This window comes from Mustela erminea, chromosome 12 (assembly GCF_009829155.1).
Source record: "Mustela erminea isolate mMusErm1 chromosome 12, mMusErm1.Pri, whole genome shotgun sequence".
Taxonomy (NCBI): Eukaryota; Metazoa; Chordata; class Mammalia; order Carnivora; family Mustelidae; genus Mustela; species Mustela erminea.
The window spans coordinates 3,737,945-3,760,427 of NC_045625.1; the positions used below are offsets into that span (position 1 = coordinate 3,737,945).

The 22,483-nt window shown below is 49.2% G+C and overlaps 1 protein-coding gene across 2 annotated transcripts in view; it reads left to right on the top strand.

The window, feature by feature from the left end:
• DDX31 (DEAD-box helicase 31) overlaps positions 1–22,483 on the top strand; it is a 67,508-nt gene that overhangs the window by 5,132 nt on the left and 39,893 nt on the right. For both annotated transcript variants that reach the window (XM_032306456.1, XM_032306455.1), the window contains exons 3-14: positions 71–146; positions 1,141–1,184; positions 2,329–2,399; positions 3,366–3,430; positions 8,488–8,532; positions 9,883–9,924; positions 10,919–10,983; positions 12,516–12,635; positions 12,744–12,850; positions 14,106–14,341; positions 15,094–15,270; positions 18,475–18,534. In XM_032306456.1, coding sequence (XP_032162347.1) covers positions 71–146; positions 1,141–1,184; positions 2,329–2,399; positions 3,366–3,430; positions 8,488–8,532; positions 9,883–9,924; positions 10,919–10,983; positions 12,516–12,635; positions 12,744–12,850; positions 14,106–14,341; positions 15,094–15,270; positions 18,475–18,534 — 1,108 coding nt within the window. The remainder of the gene's footprint in view (positions 1–70; positions 147–1,140; positions 1,185–2,328; positions 2,400–3,365; positions 3,431–8,487; positions 8,533–9,882; positions 9,925–10,918; positions 10,984–12,515; positions 12,636–12,743; positions 12,851–14,105; positions 14,342–15,093; positions 15,271–18,474; positions 18,535–22,483) is intronic.

The window sequence follows — 22,483 nt, forward strand, 5'->3', positions numbered from 1 at the left end:
AGTTCAGTGTTTTCTGCCCTTTTTCTCTGTCAACGGGAACTGATGCCTGGGTTTTGTTCATCGTTTGCAGACCTGTAGTAAAGCAGGTACAAGAAGAGGTGTTCACTTCGGAAGCTTTCCATGAACTGGACCTGCACCCACATTTAGTAAGTGTCTCTTGGTTTTTTCAGTGTGGTTATTCCTTGGGAAGGTCTGTGAAATGACAGTTCTAGGAAGAAAAATCCAAGGCTGGTTACTTTGCTCTAAGTTACCTGAATGAAGTCAGATGGACAAGATGTTCTTCCCGGACGATCCCGGTGAGCTCAGCTCACCGTCTGCTGGCCTTCCCTCCATCCCCAGCCCTTTTCTCGAGAACGAAACACTTTCCTCACCTAATTCAAAGTAGGCCTGGGGCTCTGCTTATTGGACTCTAGGACAAGCTCCTAATTAGTGGGGGGATGGGACGTGGAAGCTCATGTGGGTGACAGGGGTCATAATGACTAGGAGGGGGGACTGAGCTGGCATCTTCCTATCAAGGGTAGTCTCTTGTTAACAAAGAATTGAGGGAAGATGAGGCTATTTTAACATACATTGTCTACAGACAAATGGGTGGGGGTTTTTTGTTTGTTCGGACTGTGAACTTTCCGCTCTTATTTATGAGTAAGAGAAAAATGCATTAACTTTTAGGGAGTCTGGATTTCCTCTATTCCTATGGTCACAGTTTACTTACCCCTTTAGGGTGGCTCACATAAGCTGTTTTCTTACCTATGGGTTTGAGCGAGAACATCGAACAGGTTTATGCTGTGGCCATTTGGGGATGGATAACTCACGGGCACTGCCCTGTGCGTGATAGGATGTCCAGCAGCCCTCCGTGCCTACTCATTTGATGCCAGTGGCGTCCCCTGCCCCACTTGGGACAACCAAAATTTCTCCAGACATTTCCGCTTGCGCGTGTGTGTATGTGCGTGTATGGGGGGGTGGGGAGTGGGGGTGGTGGGCAGAGCCACCCCCGGTGACACTCGCTGGTAGGAAGAACACGGGTTGGAGGGAGCACGGCCATTGTCTTTCTCCCGCTATCTTCTTCTTTGCATCCTCATTTGCATTAAATATATTTGTGCCAAAAAGTCAGTAGTTAAAAATATTTTGTGTGTTCTCTCCTAGATTTCCACAATAAATACGGTCTTAAACATGACTAGTATGACCAGGTAAGGGTTCTAGGCCAGCCTTGTTTTTGTTAAGACTTGAATGTATATGACCAGTGAAATCGGAGTTATCTGTGGAGCACTGAGCACATTTGTGTCTCGGTGTTAGAGAACACTGCTGGATTGTTGCCCGCTGAGGGCTTGAGACAGCACTCACCCACCCGGTTCTCCCACTTGTTAAATGGAGAGACTGAGTCCCCAACTGCCTCTGTTCGGAGCTCTGATCCGGTCCAGAAGATGTCTGCATGGATCCCGCTGGTGTCCTTGCCACACTGAAAATCACATGTCCACAATAGAGAATTTGTCACGTCATTTTTTAGTAGTAAGAACTAGAGGCAGCCAAAAAGAAAGGAGTAAATATTGTGGTCGGGTGTAATGGGATACGGACACAAATGTTTTCGAATGTTTAAGAGTGATGATTCTTGGAAAATGGAATAGTGAAAGGTACAGAGAAGAGATGAAATTCCTTTTCGTGAGTGTGTGTGCTTCATAGTTTAATTTTACTCGTTATCACATATAAGTCATAGGTACATATTAGTAAGGGTCTTGAATAAAAGGAGGACCCCTCTTACCCATTTTTTTTTGTTTAATTTTATCGATCAAATTTAAGTGAATTCTGTGCCCTTTTTGTTGTTTGTTTTTAAACACATGTGTGGACACACGTCTTTGTGTGTGATAGTCACACCTCGGTGTTTTGGAAACTGGGAAGCAGCTGCAGGCTGTGTGGTTGGCTCACAAGCTTCCTTGTATTCTTGCTGGGAATCGTCCTGTCACGTCTTACTGGGTCCCAGAGCCTGCCACGGGAGGCGGGGGTCGGGGGACGGGTATGCTCTCATGGGAGCTCGAGCTTGTCATCATGCCTGTGCCATTTTTCTTTGTGATCCGTTTGCTAGAGCGGCCAGTCCTGGCTCACCTCAGTATTTTCAGCTGAGTTCCAGAAACTGAACTGAGCTCTTATCCTTCCATTCATCAAAAGTTTTTCTCAGCACCTTCGTTTGAATGATTCAGTGACTTTTAAAGCAGCAGTTGGCAGACACAGCAAAGAATGGGGGCGGTTGTGGTTTGTGTGTCCTGCGTCTGTGCCTGTGAACAGGGGAGGGTAAAATGTTACAGCTCAGCATGTGTTCTTTCTTTTGGGCTGTCCAAGCGTTCAGAAGCAAAGTATTCCGGCGTTGCTGGAAGGCAGAGATGCTCTGGTGAGATCACAGACGGGCTCAGGTCAGTTGCCACTTAACTTCTGACCCTTTTCCCGGACACCCGGGCCACACTCACATGGTAGGTTCCATAGGGAGGTGTCTGTGGCAGCGGTGGCTTTACTTTGTTGGGGGAAGGAGGGAGGCCATGCCTGCTCTGGAGGAGAGCCCTGAATTTGTTCCCCTAGTGAAAGGAAGGGCAGGTGGGGAGGTTGGTGGTGCTGCGGTTAGGAATGATCAGGAGGTGGTCGGCCTCTGTCAGGACTGTGCCCAGTCCCACATCTGTGCACCCGAGCTGCCCTCCGCACTCCAGCGGGGATGAGTATTTTCCTCTGATCCCAGAGCACGGTGCCGGTGTGAGCTCACACTGTTTGGATACCAGTTCTGCTACCGCTTTTGCGGGTTCCAAAATTTTCTGCAGACTTGGTCTTCTGCCCCTCCTGTGCCCAGAATGGCAGGTTGGCTCTTCACCACGCTCCCCGCCCCCAGCTCAGCCACCATTCAGGTGTGTGGAAACCTGAAGCTTTTGCCATTCCTTGGTTTCTCCACGGTCTTTAGAGGCCGGCTCGGGGTTCAGGCTGTCTCCCAAGCATGTCAGCGCCGTGCAGGTCATTTACGTAACCGTGAAGTTCAGGTGCATGGTTAGGGGCGACCTTAAAGGGGTTTTCTAGCTTTGAGGGGCAGTCCTCAAGTCGAGCCTTTGTGTAACTTGAGACATGTGTCATTGTCTCCCTTTGTTAGCTGGATGAGGGATTTTAGCTGCAGGTTTTTTTGGGAAGTCCTGGATTTACAGACAAGATTGGGAATTGTGGCAGATGGGCAGATTCCGTTCCTGCCGCTCCTGGATGTTGGGTGTGCGCTTACCCGTCTCCGGAGTTCAGTGCTCTCCAAAGTAGCAGAGCCCTTTTCTTAACTTCCTTTGCTTTTCCTACATCTTTAGGGTCTATGATTTTAATTGCTTTTGTTCTTTTTTTTTTTTTTTTTTTTAAAGGTAAAACTCTTGCCTACTGCATCCCTGTGGTCCAGACGCTTCAAGCAATGAAATCAAAAATACAGGTGAGTATAGTGTTTTTCTGTTACTGCTCAGAGTACATAAGCAACATCCAACTGATCCAAAGTAGTTATACTGGGACCAAAAGAATCTGTCTCCATTTAGCAGTGTTTTTTTCTTTTTGACTCATTTATTACCTGAACACTTTGTGTCTGAGGATTGTGTCTGGAGAAACTAGAAAAACTATACTTGTAGTCATCACAGCAGGTCTAATAGGAAACATTTGTAAAGTACATGCTCCTTGTGTTGGACATTGTTCTGGATTCTTTGTCTATGTTTATCTTCTTGAATCTTAAACCCCACGCCTCGGTCTGGTGAGTTACAGGTATTACTGTTAGCCTGAGTTTACAGAAAGAAACGGAGGCTTGGGGAGCAGCGGGGAGTAGTACTTGTCTTTAGGTGGGAAACACAGTTAGTGCCCGGGCCAGAGGGGCCGAAAGTGGGGTCCCTGGGTCCTGTAGGAGGTGCGTTCACTGCCGGGCTCCAGGGGCACAGGCACTCTCTCAAAACCCAGCCCAGAGTCCCACAAATACGTTCTGGTTATCCTCTGTGGAGAGGACGTGGTGAGATCTGAACTAGGAAGTGAGGTGGGCGCACACGCAGGTGGGAGGAGCTCCTCCGTTACTTTTTTCCCCTCAGTTTGGGCAGACAGAATGAAGTGTGTGTCCAGCCCACCTGATACCGAGTGACAAGCAGGCAGTGGTAGCTTTGGATTATAGCCCAGAGGTTAAAACTAACACCCATGAGTACAAACTGAGAGATTATTGTAGATAGATAGATTGTATTGTAGATAGATTATATGTAGGTAGATAGTACAAAGTGATGAATTATTGAGGGAACAGATAAATAGGTGGGAAAAGGAGAAGCAGGTCTCACAGTGTCGTAGGAGAGCAGCACCATCGGCCGGTGCCTTAGTAACACAGTGTCACACGTCATAGATGCCAAAATGAGGGGTGAGAGTCTGATGAAAAATGGGGTATTTACCTAGGGAGATCTTTTGAGATCTCCCTGTAAAACACCTCTTAACCTCAAAGGGACAAACAGTCACTTCACACTGGGGAGGCCTGGCTGCCACCGCCTTCCCCAGGCAGCCAGTGTGGGCATCCCCAGTGCCAGGACGTGTCAGCCTGCACGTCTCCAGAGAGGTCACGGTCCCACTTGTGTGGTTTTCCTGCCCCACTCGCGTCTCCTGGATTTAATCACGAACAAATATCAGACAAACACAAATCTAGAGACCTATAAAGCAACAGGCCGCTAGTGTTCCAGAGTATTCCGGTCACTAAAAACAGAAATGCTGAAGAACTACCCTCGGTTGAAAGAGACGAAGGAGGCGTGACAGCTCAGTGCGATGCGTGGTCCTGCTCCGGGTCCTGGTCTGGGGGGGGACACGGAGAGGTCAGTCACTGAAGTCGGGGTGTGCGCTGTGGATTAAGTCGGTCTCACGTCAGTGCCAAGTCCCTGCTTTTGATCATCGTACTGGGATTTTGAGACTTGAGAACCGTAGGAGTAAGCTGGAAGAAAGTATAAGAGAGTTCTTTGCACTATTGATAGAGTTTTTTTGTAAGTCTTCATTTATTTCAAAATGAGTTTTTAAATTATACTTAAGTTTTATTTAAACAATTTTAAATCAATAAAATGAAATCCTACATAACATCTAAGTGGTGGGACCTTACATAGACATTAAAAGTGGTTTCTCTTTGTGAACTTGACAAGTGTTCTCGCATGTTAAAACGAAAAAGGCAGGGTACAAAACAGTATATACAGGATGATCTGATTTCATAAATAATACCCTGCGTGTGTACATAAAAAGACAAGGAAGAAACTATTCATACTGGTTTCCTCTGAGGTAGACAAATGAGGAATTTATTTCCTGCAGATGACTGATTTTTTCCTTCCCATTGGGCACTCTTCAGTGTGATAACTCAAATAAAGGACTTAGCACGGGACTCGTACCTCGCTAGAGAAGGAGAGAGGCCGAGTGTTGCCATAACGTAGGAAAGTCTCATCCATTTATAAATTCTAGGGGAGTTTCTTACTAACCATGGGTTTTGGGGGGCTTTTTGTTATGTTTTTTATAAGGTTGGAGAGTTGGGGAATCCTTGAGCTGGCGTGGGTCCTGTAGCTCCAGCACAGCTGTCTCATTTCGTAGGTCGGTGACCTGAGGGCAGGAGAGATTGGATTACGTACCTAAGGGCGACCGTGCGGTGGGCAGCTCTGCTCAAGGCCCGGATCTGAGTGTGTCTTTAGGCAAACCATTTCGTCCCTCTGTGTGTCAGTGACTTCACGTGTGGTGCGTGGCTCCAGGGATGCCGTGAGGCTCCTGAGCTAACGCACATGGAGGGCGGAGAGCCGGCTGGTAGCCAGCTTCTGCAACAGCACCTGCTCATGCGGCTTCGGCCGTGTGGCTCGTTTGAAAGGCAACAGTTTGATTTGCTTATTATCTAGAAATGTTCACCAGCCTGTCGTCGTTTTTATTCATTCCATATATTTTAGCATCCGTAGCAGTTCATCCTATTAAAGATTGAAATATTCTGTAAAAGAGTCCAAATTTAATTCATTTATTTCAAGTAATATTCAGTTAGAGACCCTTGGAGTTCATCGTAAAATGATTTGACCTGTGAAAAACCTATCTGGAGGGAGCGGCGAACTCAAGGCACCCAGCAGAGTCGTACATTACTTGGGTGATGGGATGAGAACGGATTGCTTTCCTGCGCTTTCACTCTTCCAGTTATGTGGGCTCTGATTTTCTTAACAACACATCCGTCCTTCTTTACTCACTTCTGCCCTGCGAGGAATTGATTTTCCTTTCTTCTTCTCTGTGTAGTAACACCTTTTGAAATGTCAGAATCTCCTAACGTCACACCGCGGCACGTTGATACTGTTGTACTAACATGTTTACTGTTCCTCGCCTGGGCCCCGCAGACTTGATGTCGAGTACAGACGGCTCTAGTTCGAATTCCAAATCCTTTTCTCCTTATGGGTAAATGTTGCCTATGCAAAACAGAAAGACCATGCTTGTGATTGAATCGGCTCGAAACCTGCACTTAGCTCCTGCGCTAACATCGTTTTGATTAATTCCTAAGTGTCTGTGAGCACTCTAGAGATGCAAGACACTGCTGAGCTGACCGAGGCCTTCACCGGCTTGCTTTTTGTTTTCTTATTATTATCTTTGTTATTATTTTTTAGATACAATGTACACGTTAAAAAAAAAAAAAGTATCAGACAATACATGCTGGGAAGTAAGTCTCACACTTCCTCTCCCCAGCAGCAGGGCAGCAGCCGGGCAGCAGCAGGGCACCACCGCTCTTTCAGGCGCGAGGGTCTTCTGCCAGTTGGGTGGTCCTCCCAGGGCTCATCTCGAAGGAGTGAGCCCACGGATTCCCCTTCCCGCTTTCCTTGGAGCTTTTGTGTGTGTGTGGTTTGATGCACAAGTGGTTGTGTGCTGTGCATTTTGTACCTTGCTTTGGTTCACTTAGTGTGTTCAGGGATAGTGTCTTAGCAGTGCCCCGCCCATCTGCCTTGCTTTTGTAACGGCCCCTAGTATCTCGATGCCTGTCGCCTCCACAAGGTACCACACCAGTCGCTAGTTGGTGGAACTTATGTTAGGGTCAGTTTTGCTACAAACAAGGCTAGTCTGCACACTTCACAGTCTGTAAAATATTTGACTTTTTTATGCGTGCTCACAGGAGCATCGTTTAGAGAAATCCCTGGAAGTGGAAGTGGCATGTTTACTTAGTAGATAAACACAGTTGAACTTGCAGTGGGCGAAGGCAAGGTACGTGCCCCACAGCAGGGCGCCCAGGAGCTCCTCGCCACGCCCTCCAGACGCTACCTGCTGTGCTGGTTTTCCTGCTCCTGTTTTCTATTTCAGTTGTTGTGGGTTTTTTTTTATTTTTATTTTTTATTTGAATCACAGACCTTTGTCAGCCAAGGAAATTGACCCTTTCTCTTACAAATGGCATGTTTTCCTCTCATTTCGTCATTTAGTACTTGATTTTGTTTAGGTATTATTTTTCCATTCTGAAGTTAAAAATTTTTATGTAATAGAATTTATTAGTGTTTTGTTTGATAGTTTCTGAGTTTTGCGTCGTCTGTAAAAAGGCCTACATAATTCCAACTTGACTTTCCTGACTTTGTTCTTGAAGTCTGAATAATTTGTCTTTCCACCACGGATGCAAGACGCAGCTTCCTTCTTCCCGTTCCGTGTAAACTGGATTCTGTTCTGGGCTGTTTGCTGTGTAATCCCAATTTATATTCCAGTGTCAATTTTTTAAATTAGAATGTCTTAAAGTGTTTTAACATCTGATGTTTTTCAGACATACTTTGGTTATTCTTGCACATTTATTTTTCATAGGAAGTTTTTAATCAGCTTGTCTGATTGTATGTATTTTTTACGTAAGTTGTGTGCACATGTGCATACGTGTGGCAGCTTTGTTAGGTTTATATCACAGTTGTGGGTTGACTTTGAATTAGCTTATCTTGTAATATGGCGTCCTCTTATCCAAGAATAGGATACATTTTGGATGTATCCATTTATTCAGATTTTATTCCCATTTATTCAGATTTTATTTTATGCTCCTCAGAAGTGTTTTAAAATGTGTGTCATGAAGATTTTGTACATTTTTTGTCAAGCTTGTTGCTGCTCTGGTGTGTTTTTTCCCCCCCTTCCATTGTATTTTGTAACTTTTGAGTCAGGCTATAGATTTGTGTACTATTAATTTTACGTTCAGCTACTCGACTAAGTTGTCTTTTTTATGGTAGATTTTCAGTTGATTCTCCAGGTTTTTGTTTTAGGCTAAAATGTCATCTGCTAACAATGACAGGTGTACCTCCTACTTTCCAAATTTATATGTATTTCTTTCTCTTGTCTGATTGCATGGGCCGGAACGTTTAGAACAAGGTTGCATAATAATAGGATAATAGGGTAGTGGGCGTCGTAGTCTCCTCCTTAATGAGACTACCGCTGACATGTGCAAGGGGCCACCGTCAAGTTCCGTCCACCTGGAGTCCTGTGACCTTCATCCATCCTGCTCACGGCATTTCTTTCCTTCTGTATTGATAGCGCAGTGATGGCCCCTATGCCCTGGTACTGGTGCCGACAAGAGAGGTAAGCTGTCTCATCTTCAGGTGGGATCTTAAGCAGGTACTTTCCTTTTGGAAGTAAGATCCTTTTGAATTTAAAGTGGGTTTTTTCCATTTTTTCTCCCTCCTGCATCCTTACCTTTGCCTGGGACCCTCCTTTTGATTCCCATCAAGGAGAAAAATTCAAATACTCTTTGAAAATCATAAGCTGAGTATGGAAAAGCATTCCCTTATTGTCTAAAAACTAATGACACTATAAATTTCTGTACTTTTAAGTGGAATTTAAATAATTACATTTTCTACTTTTTTGGTTTGTTTTATAACTTAATTAAAAATTAAAGCCATTGGCCCTAAAATAGGCTTTCTTTTTTTCTTTTTTTTAAGAGGCTGCTGTACTAAAGATTTTACTTGTTCTTCAAAGTTTAGCTTCTTAACGTTTTTCTTCTTTCTTGGTGGAAATCTCTCCCGTCTGATCTATTTTATTTGCCTAGAGAGGCGAGTTTCGATGAGGGCATCTGTTTTCTCTGTCAGATGCTGATTACTTCCTTGCAGAGAACAGATCTTGAAGACAGAGGGTTCTACTAGCCTGTCCTGCGGCCTGCATGCCCTGTCTTGACTCAGTCCTGTGAGGGAGCAGGCTGAAGCTATTTACATTTTTACAGCAGCAAACTTGCTACTTCCCTAGGATGCACCGTGAATACTAAGCATGTGGCAACTGTATACATACCCTCGGATAAAGGGATTATGTTGAGGCTTCTTGATGGCTGTTAGTGGTTATGACCTACATTAATTTTCACCTCCTCTAGTTTCCACTGGGATTGTTTGATTTTGTTCCTTTAATAAACTTGGGGAGTGACGACCTCTCCGTGCCCTGTTTGGCATATTTGAAGGGTACCTCATACCACCTTTAAAGAAGTGTGCCCAGAGGCTGGCCCGTTGAGCTCTGTTCCAGGTGATTTCCTCCTGCATGTTCTGTTGTCTCTTCCCGAAGGGAGGCACATTCAGGGTGACGCTGTTCACTTCTCCATCCATGTGCACCGTAGACTTGTGCTTCTCTGTGTGGCACTCTGGGAATTTGAGCCAGCAGAGGGAGCACAAGACACTAGTTTTGTACATGTCCAAGGAGTGGACGCAGTATCTCTGTCCGCAGTCTCCAAACTGACAAGTTCCAGAAGGAATATAACAATAGGATGTTCTGTTCTGAATAGATGCTGTGTATCCAATTTTGTTTTTCACAAATCTTAACTTAAGGTCTGAGTTGGAATCCTAATCACTTTACGTTGTCTAAAGGTTTTTAAAAGTTGGGGGTGAGGGGGTGCGGATGGGAGGAGGAACAGCCTCGTTTATTATCTGTAACTTTTCACTCTTTTTACAGCTGGCTCTGCAAAGCTTTGACACTGTCCAGAAACTGCTTAAGGTGAGGTGAGCCATGAGTTCAGTTTTATCCTTGTTTTCCTTTTTGAGAAAAGAGAAGTCTCCCAGTCTTATCTTTATTTTCAAAAAGCAAGAAATTCTTTCAGGTTTTCTGGATTCCCTGGGCCTCTCTGCTCTGCCCAGGTATAATTTGTAGGATTTTACTTATCTAGACTTTACTAACTGCCGGTTTCTAGCTGAGATGACAAGTGTTTCCTGGCACTTGCTATGCTGTAGTTTGCTCCCTGTGGTCCTTGGCAAGCCACATGTGGAGACTCACAGGGACAACCACGAAGGGATAGCATGGAAAGCTAAAGGACTTAAGAAAGAAGAGAGAGGGCTTCAGAGCCAAAGCCTGCCAGCCTACCAAACTGATCCAGAATTGAGCTGTCCTTTCTTTTGTCTAGGGTGGGGAATAAGGAAGGTTTGTGCTTGGGTTTTATTGTACCCAGGAAGGAGGAAGAGGCAGTAGACTTAGTGAAATGTGTTTTTAACTCAGGCTCCACGGGGAAAGGCAGAGAAGCTACTGGAATCATTTAGAAAGCTCCCATTTCTCTTGCTGTCCTAGAAGCTAGTTATAGAGCCGTAATTTAAGTGAATACTGCTGCTATCTATCCATGGCAGGGACGAGGCCTAGGAATTGTGTCTGCACAGTCGTACCTCCTACACTGAGAAGCCCAGGTCTTCTCTCCCAGCTTCTCTAAGAAAAAAGAATTTGGAATCAGTCTCTGTATCTTCAGTAAAGGGGGCTTTAATGGGGCGCCTGGGTGGCTCAGTGGGTTGTGTGTCTACCTTTGGCTCAGGTTGTGATCCCAGGGTTCTGGGATGGAGCCGCACCTGAGGTTCCCTTGTCCACAGGGAGCCTGCTTCTCCCTCTCCCTCTACCATTCGCTGCTCCCAACTTTGTGCTTTCTGGCGCTCTCTCTCTCTATCTATCAAATAAATAAATAAAATCTTTAAGGGCTTTGCAGTGATTTTTGTCTGCTATCATTCCGTAGCCATTTACCTGGATTGTGCCTGGAGTGTTGATGGGAGGAGAGAAAAGGAAATCAGAAAAGGCCAGGTATGCACGGGGACCCTTGTTTGTTACCCATTCCTGTTTGGATCTGTCTGTTCTGCCTTCCTAGTCACTGGGATTTGGTCCTTCTAACCTAGGAGAGAGCCTTATCTCAAACTGTGCTTCCTCGTCCCTAAGCGCAGGGATCAGTTGAGGCAGCAGGGAGTGGTCACCTCCTGACGGTGTTGTCCTGACAAATACTGATGAACCTACAAGGGTTTTCCTTCTGATGTGGTTGGTAGCAGTGCTCACTATCCTCTCAAGTTCTGCCACCCCACCGGCACCCCTGAGTCCCCCTTTTTTCGTGTCCACCCCCTTGACGATTCTCTTTTGTCTAATTGGGAGTTTAGGGTCTTGTTTGGCTCCACAAAAACAAGGTCATAAACTTATATAACGCTCTACACTTTGCTTCTTCTATCTAAAACACTGGTTCGGACTTCTGTATTGGAAGTGGTATTGAGGGTCAGGAGAAAATGTTGCAACAGGTAAATTCATCTGTATTCTTTTTGAAGCGTCTTTATCGTATTGTATCTTCGTGCTCAGTAGTAACCCCCAGTCACGTGTGTGCAGTTTGTAATGGAGGAGTAAATACTAAACTTGAAACCTAAGGGTATTGGTTAGGTTTGATTCAGCCATAAATAACAACAAAACAAAAAGCAGTGGCACAAACACGTGGCCGTTTTCTTTTTCTTTCACATTTAAGAAGCCAGCTGTAGCCCATCCCAGGCTGGCATGGTGCTCTGGGATCAGGATCTAAGTCGCTTCTATCTTTTTGTGCTGCCAAGCAAAGCTTCCATTTTCAAGGGTACTCCATAGTTTTAGGGTTGCTAGAGCTCCAGCCATCACATCTTGTTCCCTGCCAGCAGAAACAAAGATAATCATACTCCAAAGATACTTATGGTCTTTGTCCTTCTGCCCCAGGCTCGAATGTAGGCACACAGCCATATTTAACTTCAAAAGAGGCTGGAAATATACTCAGCTAAAAATTGGAAGCTTTTATTGCAATGGAAATATGGGATAAAGGATGTTTGGGAGTAAGAACTTTGATTTATTCTCCCTAGTCTACAGAACAAAGCTGGGCCTTGTCGTATGTAGGTTACAAAAAAGATTCAGTAGAAGTAAACATTTTAGCCGTCGGATCGCATTTGTGTCGGATAACTCATTAGGTCCCTGGCACAGAAACCTTCAAGAACAGGCTTAGATGATCATCGATCTGGACTGTTCTAGAAAGAAAGGATGCACGGATCAGATAAAGGACATTGATTTATGTAGTACAGATTCCTTTCAAATATAAGGTTTTATGAATTTAATATAATTTTGGATCTTAATAATTACATTCTATACAAGAGAAACTTTGGAGGAAAATGAAAACTCAGCTCTATCTTTGTATCCCTCCGTCATCGTGTTTGTCATGGCTGCACACTGTGCACGTTGGTGCTGGACATGAATCTGTCTCCCGTGCCGGTTTGCGGTGTTTTCTGTTGATACAGCTGGCCCCATGTGATTTACTTTCTTTCCCGATACATAATTTTAAACAGACTCCGCAAAGGAATAAATATCCTTATCTCGACTCCTGGGCGGCTGGTGGATCATATCAAATCCACGAAGAACATTCATTTTCGTCGGATACGGTGGCTGATTTTGGATGAAGCAGACAGGTGAGCCTCACCCAGGAGCCTGAAAACTGGGGAAAAGAGCTGCTTCTGCCGGCTCACGGCAGTCTTCCCTTCGCATGTGGAGTAAAATCCCCTCTCTTGAAACTGCAGAATCCTGGATTTGGGTTTTGAAAAGGATATCACGGTGATACTCAACGCTGTAAATGCTGAGTGCCAGAAACGACAGAACGTCTTACTATCGGCGACACTCACAGAAGGTGAGTTGAAAAGGAGTGCTCCTTGTTCCTAACCAGGAGGGAGGACATAGATGTAACAGGCGTCATTTGTCCGCGGTGGTTCTCGACGCTGGGGACAGGCTGAGGAGGGAGGTGTCCCTAAGGCACTGCCTTTTCAGACTCCTGTCCTGCCCTCCTCCTCTAGTCTTGTCAGGCCCTCCTGTGCTCCCCGGGCTTGGGGGGGTGGGGGAGGGGTAGGGCAGGGCCAGAGCCACGTCCATTAGGAGAGTGCTCCCCGAGCTCTTGGCAGGGCGAAAGGAGAGAACAGGCTGACTCCCATCTGTCCAGAGGTGTCATGAGGGGTTTTTGTGGGTGTTACCAGCCTACCTTCCTCTTAAAGAGCACTGACCCTTAAACAGAGATTTCAAGTTCATTTCTGTCTTTCCATCTGCATGAGATGGACATCTCGAGCTTTTCTTCATAGACGGGCACTGGGGCTTGGCAGAGTTACCCTCTCAAAACAACCCAGCCTGTGTGCTCTCAGGGCTGGTTCACTCGTTTTACTGGCCCTATGACAGTGTGTACATACTGGTTCTCAAAATGTCTCCTAAGTCACGTTAATTTTGAGAGATAATCCATGATTCTGTGCTCAGAAGTTTGGGGAATGCCACGCGTTTCCTCGTGCTCTTAGATATTCCTCGTGTGGGGGCACCTGGGTGGCTCCGTTGTTAGGCCTCTGCCTTCGGCTTGGGTCATGATCCCAGGGTCCTGGGACCAAGCCCCTCATCGGGCTCCCTGTTCGGCAGGAGGCCTGCTTCTCCCTCTCCCGCTCCCCCTGCTTGTGATCCCTCTCTTTCTGTCTCTCTCTCTGTCAAATAAATAAAATCTTTAAAAAAAAAAAAAGAAAGAAAGAAAAGGAAATTCTCTGGTGTGTGTCAATACAATAAAGTTTCTGAGAAGGCCTGTAAACCTATAAAACCCGTGACAGAAACCTGTGACACCCTTTTATCAGTAGATAGAACCATAGAACCCTTTAAGGGGGCTGGGGGGCGGGGAGAGAGCGCTATTAGTGACCCTTTCAGTGGTCCTGCCCAGGTCAGAGCTGAGAAACGCTGGTGTGGAATCGTCGGACCCCCCCCCCCCCCCATCGAGCACGGGGCAGGCCTCTGCGTCCCTGGTGTTCCCCATAGGGAGCCTCTTCATCAGCCTGGACGTGTGGTGTGGGCGGGTTGTATGTACGAGATTAGTCCCACAGTGTGTTCCTGTCACCGGTTTTGCCTGTCACTTTTGCTTCAAGGTGTGACCCGGCTAGCTGATATCAGCTTGCTCAATCCGGTCAGGATTTCTGTCCTGGATGAACACCGTGGCCAGTCTGAGCCACAGGGCGGAGCAGTTCCGGAGGCCTCCCTTCTCCCGGCTGGCAGCGAGCCGGACAGCTTTGCGATTCCGGAAAGTCTCCATCAGCACGTGGCCCTGGTTCCCAGCAAACTGAGGCTCGTCTCCCTGGCGGCCTTCATTCTGCAGAAGTGCAAGGTGGGCCCGCACCCGAGGCCCGCGCCCGAGGCCCACACCCGAGGCCCGGCTCTGTCAAGGGAAGAAGGTCCCGTCTTCCCGTGTCAGTTGTTGATGGCAGCAAACAGAGGGACCCTCACGGACACACACGCACGAGAGTTTTCCAGCTCACCCGTGTTTGCTGATGCAGACCTTACCAGTCAGCAGTTCCGGGGTTGTGGTAAAGAACCAGAGGTCAGGGCCAGCTGCCACGCTCGACACGAAATCTGCCCGAATCCTCTTCCGGGCCCGAGAACAGGAGCATCTCAGGCGGCAGAAACATGCTGAATGTGGGCAGACAGAGTTTTGTGCTCGTGGTTTTGGAAGAGTGCCAGTATTTCTGTGTTGATGAGATCTTGTGCCACCTTTGCCTGGTCGTGGCAGAGTAGCGGGTGCAGGGGCTGGAGGGCGAGGCCTCCCGACTGCTGCCCGCGCGGCGAGCCCTGGGTGGGCGCAGAGAGCCCCCAGCGTGTCTGTCTCAGATTCGGGAAGGCCGGTCGCAGTTTCAGCTCTGCCGGCTTCCTCTCATCTCCGCTGCGTAGCATGGTACATCGGGGTTATGTTTGTGAAATGATTCAGAGCTGTCCGTCGCCGCGTTTCCAAATCGGGGCCGGCAGGACTGTGTATTTTAGAGAAATACTCACTAAAATACTGTGTATCTTAGAGAAATACTCATTTTAGTGTCACCTGATCTTAAAAATGTGGTGGTTCTTTTCCTGTCTGTACTGATGTAGTTTGAAAAAGACCAGAAGATGATCGTCTTTTTCTCGAGCTGTGAGCTGGTGGAGTTCCACTACCACCTCTTCCTGCAGACCCTGCTGAGCCGCCTCGGGGCCCCGGCGTCCGGGCAGCCGCCATCTGCGTCCACGCGATTAACATTCCTGCGGCTGCACGGCAGCATGAAGCAGGAGGTGAGCAGCGCGCGGGGCCCCGAGAGCCGAGGCGGGAGCCGACCCGAGGCCCAGGAGCAGGAGCGTGTCCTCGGGGGTCGGGGGTCGGCGCCGCCCTCCCTCTCGGACCCCACCGGGCTGGGCAGGGGTGCGCCTCAGGTGGGCGAGTCGCCGGCCCTGGAAGCAAACCCCACGGCTGGGCGGGCCGGGCAAGGGCGTCCATTGTTCCCGTGTGCTCGTGCTCCGCGAGCTGCCCTCTTCCACCTGAGAGAGCTCGCAGGCCTGTCTTGGCCCGAGTCTGCCTCAACCAGCTGTTAAGGCAACAGAGTACCACTAAGTAGCTGGCACCGGGGAAGGGTTTTGCCTTTTTAGTACCCAGTGTGTAATTAGGGCTTGATGTCTTCAAATTAAGAGCATTAATGGAGCTAAATTGTGGATCCCATATGGTACTGCTGAGCGCGACTGCTGTCATTGTCAACAAGATACAGCGCTCTCACTCTTAACACCTTGGTCGGGAGAGGGGCTTCAGGGTCTCCGTTCTGTCTCGGCTTGGAGTGCTGTGTCGCTCGGGAAGAAGAGAGCGGCTCCCGGGTCTCAGGTTCTGGGCCATGAGGCCCGCGTTCCGTTGAGGTGGTCGGCAGAGAGCAGACTGAGGGGGACATGCTGGCGTGGAAGGGGACAGGCTCCTTCTTGTCCTCGACGGAGGTGACCAAGCGCTCAGACAGGGAGAGCCGACCAGGAGTCAGAGCGAGACTTGACTGGAACCAGCCTGAAAACACGCAGCATTTCTAGAACCGAAGGAGACGTTCAAGTTGAATCCAGGCCCCTTCTTGTGCTCACTTTTGTTGTGTTAATAATTAAGGATATGGAGCCTCAGAAGGGAGCTTGCTCAAGGTCACTCAAGGACACAGCTTCTTATTTACCACAAGATTGGGTAGAGTTTCCCGAACAGTCCAGCCTTTGTGCATTTTATACACTCTTGGTTTTCAGCTTCGAGGCCCCCAGTCCAGTTGGATTTGTTGATTTCCTAATTTCATGCCATTTACAGTGTTTGTTCCTCATCCTCTCCGCCTTGAATTCCTCCGAGACCCTCTGCAGGCTGGGCGTAAGGATGACAAGGCAACCGGCGCCGGGCCCGGGAGGATCTAGGAATTTGCAGAGGCCGTGCCGGAGCTCTGAGTGAAATTATCTCAGACCGTTTGCCTCACACTCGAAGGGCAATGGCCCGGCGTGGCGCTCACGGCTGCGTGCTCTGGTCCTGCCTCTGCCTTTCCCGGCTGTGCAGCCTCAGGAGAGCGTGCCACCTCCCTGTGCCCCAGTTAGCCCGTCTCTCAAAGCGAGGTGACACTGGTACTTACTTCACGGGGTCAGTGCGGTGACGCGCCGAGTGAATGCAGAGCACGTGCGCGGTGTAGGACCTGGTCCGTGTGTGCTCTGGGGGTTGGGTGCCCTTACCACTGTTCTCGCTCGTTCCCAAATGGTCAGCCTGCCCGTTGTTGTTGTTCTGTTTATTAAGTGTCTTGCCTCCACGGCCTTCTCCTGAGGTGGGTAGAAGATGGGCGGCAGGACCTCTAGATACCGTTTTACTGGCGTTCTCGTCCCACAGTCCCAGTCCCATCTGCCTGGCCGCTGTTCCGCGGGACCTTAGTATGTTCCCGCTGGGGTCAGTGTGGTCCTGACCGCATCTGTAAGTGTTTAAGAGAAGTTGCCACCGGAAGACGGTGTTGCCTGACCGCGTGAGGAATGCTCCGGGTTTCGCAGTGTTTCCTTATCCCAAATCTGAACACGTTACGTCTAGTCCATAGGGCATCTCACAGGCTTTTATGAGCTTTCCTGATTTTTTTCTAATCTTCAGTCTACAGTGGGTCCATTAAACATGATCCTTCCAAAGACGGCAGCACTCTGGGCAGATGCAGCTGTCTTCCCCGAGGCCTGGATGCCATTCGGGAGCACAGCCCCCTGGGTCCATGTGCCAGTCCAAACCTCTGCGGTGTACGTGTGCCTTGGACAAGAAGTGACTTCATCTTTCTGTGCCTCATGCCTTCATCTGGAAATGGGGGTGGTGATAGTTCTGCTCACGGGGTTTTGTGCGGATCAGGCGAAGTTCAGGCCTGCGGAGCACAGGCCACCGTGTAGGATGTGCTAGTGCTCTGTGCGTGCTGATGGCGTTCCCTGCTGTGCCCAGGGCCTCCAGTCAGATGACACGGGAGATGCATGTGAAGGACTGGAGTGAGGGAGACCCCATTCCTGTTCCCGAGCCACCCACATGTTTAGTGCTTTGGTTGTATTCCTTTTCAGTTGCTGATAGACGGACACGGCCAGGTCTGAGCTGTTCGCCGTGCTGTGGCTCGGGCCACATGGGGCGTGCTCTTGGCAGGCCTCTCAAGTGGACATGCCCTGTGGTGCGGCAAGACCGCCTTTAGGGTTCCACCCCCAAGGGATTGATGAAACACCTGTACAACAAATTATCTATGGAGGTGTTGATCCCGGCCCTGGGCGTAACAGCAAACAGTCGGAGACAGCCCAGGTCCGGTCATGGAGCACTGACAGCCGAATGCAGACGTAGTGGCATGACGGGACTTCCGTGTTGTCTTGGCACGAGAGCACGTTAGTAGGAGAAGTAGCACACTGCCGTTCTGGAAGAAGCCACATCTTGGGTCCCATGCCCAGAAGCGGTTGCTGACAGTGGTTGGATGTTTGCTTTGAGTTGGGGAACGATTTGGTTTTCTTCCTCTGACTTGAAATATATAATTTTCTACAGTTAGAATATATGGTTTTTATAATTTTTAAATTTTCTTTAAAGTTCATTTTTTTAAACATTGCCCTGTAGGAAAGGCGGTTCTTGACGCCTGTGGACCACCTGTAGAAAAACGTGTTTAGAACAGATTCTCAGTTGGGAACCGGGAGTGCAGTCATTGTGGCCTTGGGCCTTGTCTGCTCCCGGGATTAGCCGTTCCTGAAGGCTGCGCCAGCCCTGGCCCTGTGTTCCTGAGATGTGCTGCCCCCAAAGCTCCACTACCTTGTCAGAGTCCCAACAAGTCCAGTCCTGGAAGGACAGGGTCTGAGGAGAGGATGCGGACGGTCTACTTCTTCCTCTTTCTCGGCAAAGCCTCTCAGGGCCTAAAAACGGATCGAGCAGGAGGAAGCTGGGGAGTTATGGGGTCTAAGCCTACAGTGCTGGGTCCGACCTCAGAGTTGTAAGACTGTTTTTCCTTGTTTATATAGGAAAGAACAGCAGTGTTTCAAGAATTTTCGCATTCCAAGACCGGCGTCCTTCTTTGTACGGTAGGTACCCCTCTGCACTCCACCGGGAGGCTGGGCCCCTGCTGTTCCTCTCGCCAGGTCGCCCTGCGGCCAGCCCCTCAGGGTGTGGCCGGTCGCCTTTCACTTCTGGCGCGTCACCTGACTGTGCTGCTGCGCACAAGTCTTGCCGATTTGCTCACTAATAGTGGCAGCTGTTGGTCTGAAAATGTGTGAATCTTGGTGATTTCTATCCACCAAAAACGTGTAAATTACAGCTTTCGGGAGTAATTAGAGCTGAGAAAGTCTCTTTGCGACAGAACCCCTCTCCTGCCTCTGCTCGCCTTTTTTAGAAGGAAAATAGATGCGCTTGCACAGACCCTCTCTGCTGCTGCCTCAAACTGTCGTTGGCCCTGTGGTTCTCGGGACCAGGTCATTCGGCCTCGGTCATGGCGGGCTTGCGTGGCCGCTGCCTGTGGCACAGAGCTGGCCTCTTGGATGCACCTCTAATGTGCTCTTTTGAGACTGAAAACTCACAGCTTCAGTGTCCCCACCTCTGGGGACTCACTTCCCCATGGTTGTCGCCAGCTCCTGAGGTTCAAGTATCTTCCCTTCTTGTGCCGTCTCGGATGATGCAACTTAACCCCCCGTGGGGTGTCTGAGAAGTCCCTGTCTGTGCCGTCCCGAGGTTGCCCTGAAACTGGCTTGTCCTGGGGGCGAGTGCCGGGCAGAACAGACTGTCGGCTCTTGGCTCACCTGTCCAGGCCTTGCTTCTTCGTGCAGTTACTTTTCTTTTCTTTTTTTTTTTTTTAAGATTTTATTTATTTATTTGACACAGAGAGAGAGCGCGCACACAAGCAGGGGGGAGTGGCAGGCAGAGGGAGAGGGAGAAGCAGGCTCCCTGCTGAGCAGGGAGTCTGACATGGGACTCAATGCCAGGACCCTGGGATTGTGACCTGAGCCAAAGGCTGATGCTTAACCCACCAAGCTACCCAGGCATTTGTGTAGTTACATTTTAAGGAACCTCTGCTCTGCCTTCAGTTTTCAAGGCAACGGGCATTGTTCCCTTCTTTAAGGCAGGGTTTACGAGTGAGTGCAGCTTTGCTTCTCCTGTAGGAGGGGGCCACCCGGTCACCCGTTTTATCACAGGGTGCCAGTTCGCACATGAGTGTGGCAAGCGGTGACTCTGTGAGTCGGTTGTCCCGATCTGGGAATGGTCACTACTGGCACGCCTGCCTCCTGAGGAAGACCTAGTCCGACCAGTGCCCTCCCCTTTGCGAAGCCCATCTGCAAATCAGACGCAGTGTGAGCGCTCCCCCACCCCCAAAGGGCGAGTCTGCCGCGAAGATGAGGCCACGGGATCTACCTGCCAAATTCGCCAGTGGTCCTTACCGTGTCCAGTCAGACTTCCTGGGTCCTGACCCCTTCCTGTTTCTTTGGTCTCCACTTCCCCCCTTGCTTCCTGCCCTCAGCCAGGCAGGCTCCTCTAACCACCCCCTGAATGCAGCATCCATCCTTTTCCTGGCCTTGGGGCCTTTGCACGTGCATTCCCTCTGCCTGGGAAGCCTGCCCTGACTTGGACGAGTCCCTCCCGAGACCCCCCACTTCAATTTCAGTTTTTGAAGAACGTGAGCTCCGGGAGCGCGCATTTCCCCCCGTTAGGCATTCCCACTGAGCCCTCACTTACGGTACTCATCATGCCGGGTCTAAGTGTCCTCTCCCCACGATCGCGAGCCCCTTAGGGACGGACTGTGTCTTGCCTGCGGTCCCTTGTCAGTGTCTGGCCCGGAGCAGGTACGCGCGTATACTCAGTGTTTGTGAGCCGAATGGGTCAATATTGGGGCCCGAGAAACACAGTGTTGAAAACCACCAGCGTCTGCCTGCCTTCTTCTGAAGACGGAGAGAGGCGCCGTTGCGCTTGCTCGTGGGAGTCAGTCCCCTTTTTCATACACGTGGTGGACCTGAGGGCTGAATGTTACAGCTTGTCCATATTGAAACAGGAGCAGTAGGAACTTTTGTGGGGGAGTTTAAGACAGGAACAGAATGTTTTATCTTTGACCTTTAAGATGTTGGGTTTGTCCCTGGTGGAAAATTTTCAAGTCTCCTGGTGTTTTTTACAGACATGGGTCAGCTCTGGGTCTCAAAGTGGGCTCTAGGGATATGAGGTCAGTGTTTTGGTTGGTTTTGATTTTGGTCTTTTTAGTAGGTTTACATGGAAGTGAAGGTCATTCTTTTTTAAAGGTAATTCCCAGTGGGGTCAGAAGCCATGATGACTTCCCTTGATTTGTGTGGTTGACACTGCAGGTAAAGTGAGGCCAGCCAGCCAGGGAGCACCCCTGACTTAGCAGAACACAGCACCCCCACCCCTCTGCCCCCTGCCAGTCCCAGGTGCTGCACAGAAAGCCGACTCTCACTTGCCCGCAATCTGATGTCACTAAAGGTTCTTGGTGTGTGCTCGCTCGCTTGCCGAGGAACCTTCCAGAGTGCTGACCTTCTGCCAGCTTTACGTCGTCTTCCTTGTGCAGTGAAGATCACCGGAGAACACCCGGGGGTGGGTGGGCTCATTTCCGGTCATCTCTAAGCCCAGACCTGAGCACGTGGTCTCTGGTGAGAGGAGCTCTTCCTTTGTCCTCTCCAAATTCCTGCTGGTTCTGCCATGGTCATTTGCTTCATCCTGAAGCTTCTCGTGCCCGAGAGCTTTAGGCACAGGAGACCCACTGCAGTAGATCGTGGCGAGGTTGCTGTCACTCTGTGTCCTTTTAAGCAGCCTGTTGCTTGCCAGGCCCTCTGCATGCTCTCCAGGAGCCTCTGTAGTGTTAATGAGGAGCGGGGGCCACGGCAGGACAGGGCAGATGGAGAACGGGCTTCTTGGGGTAGAGCAGACTCGTGCTGTCCGTTGTGGCGGGGCAGGGGCGTTTCCCTCCTCCTCATACCGTACCTTTTGCCATTTTGATTTATCATCCCAAGATACATATATATACAGATATATATAGATATATATATATATTTTTTTAATTTATTTGACTTAGACACAGCGAGAGAGGGAACACAAGCAGGGGAGTGGCAGAGGGAGAAGCAGGCTTCCCGCTGAGCAGGGAGCCTGATGCGGGGTTCTGTCCCAGCACCCTGGGATCATGACCCGAGCCGAAGGCAGACACTTAATGACTGAGCCGCCCAGGCGCCCCTCATCCCAAGATGTTTTAACGAGCTCAGAAGACTGGCTCTTGTGTATGAGGAGTTGGGAACTGCGGAAACCGCCCAGAAACTCCCAGTGTTGCTCGTTTCAACTTGAGAACCCTCCCCCGGTCCGTTTTCCTCCCTGCCGACTTTTCTCTTACTAGGAGCCGTTAAGGATGTGTGCGCATGTTTTCTGTCATCTTAATTACGAACAATCTTAAAGCAAGGACCTTTCTCATTTTATGTGGCCTTTCAGGACCTAGTGTGTGGCTTTGTGTCCCACGGGTTCTCGGTGACTGTGTGAGGCCTTGCGGGTGTGAAGCGTAGGCAGAAGTGAGAGGGCAGTGGGGGCAGGACAGACCAGTCTGTGAAAGGGCGCCCCTGACGCGTTCCGGTGTCAGCTTGCGTTCTCCGGAGAAGTAGATCTAAGAAGCCGTGTTGAGAGGGAGTAGGGATTAGCAGGAAGGAGCCGTTTGAAAGTTCCGAGCCCACTTCCCTAAATGGAATTAAGAAATCAAAGGAATCTGGGTGCCTGGGTGGCTCAGTGGGTTAAGCCGCTGCCTTCAGCTCAGGTCATGATCTCAGAGTCCTGGGATCCAGCCCCGCATCGGGCTCTCTGCTCAGCAGGGAGCCTGCTTCCCTCTCTCTCTCTGCCTGCTTCTCTGCCTACTTGTGATCTCTGTCTGTCAAATAAATAAATAAAATCTTTAAAAAAAAAAAAAAGAAATCAAAGGAATCTGATGGGAGATACTGGGTTACCTACAGAATATTTCCTCCTGCTTCTGGCGAAGAGCTCACCCTGAGCCAAAGGAGGGGA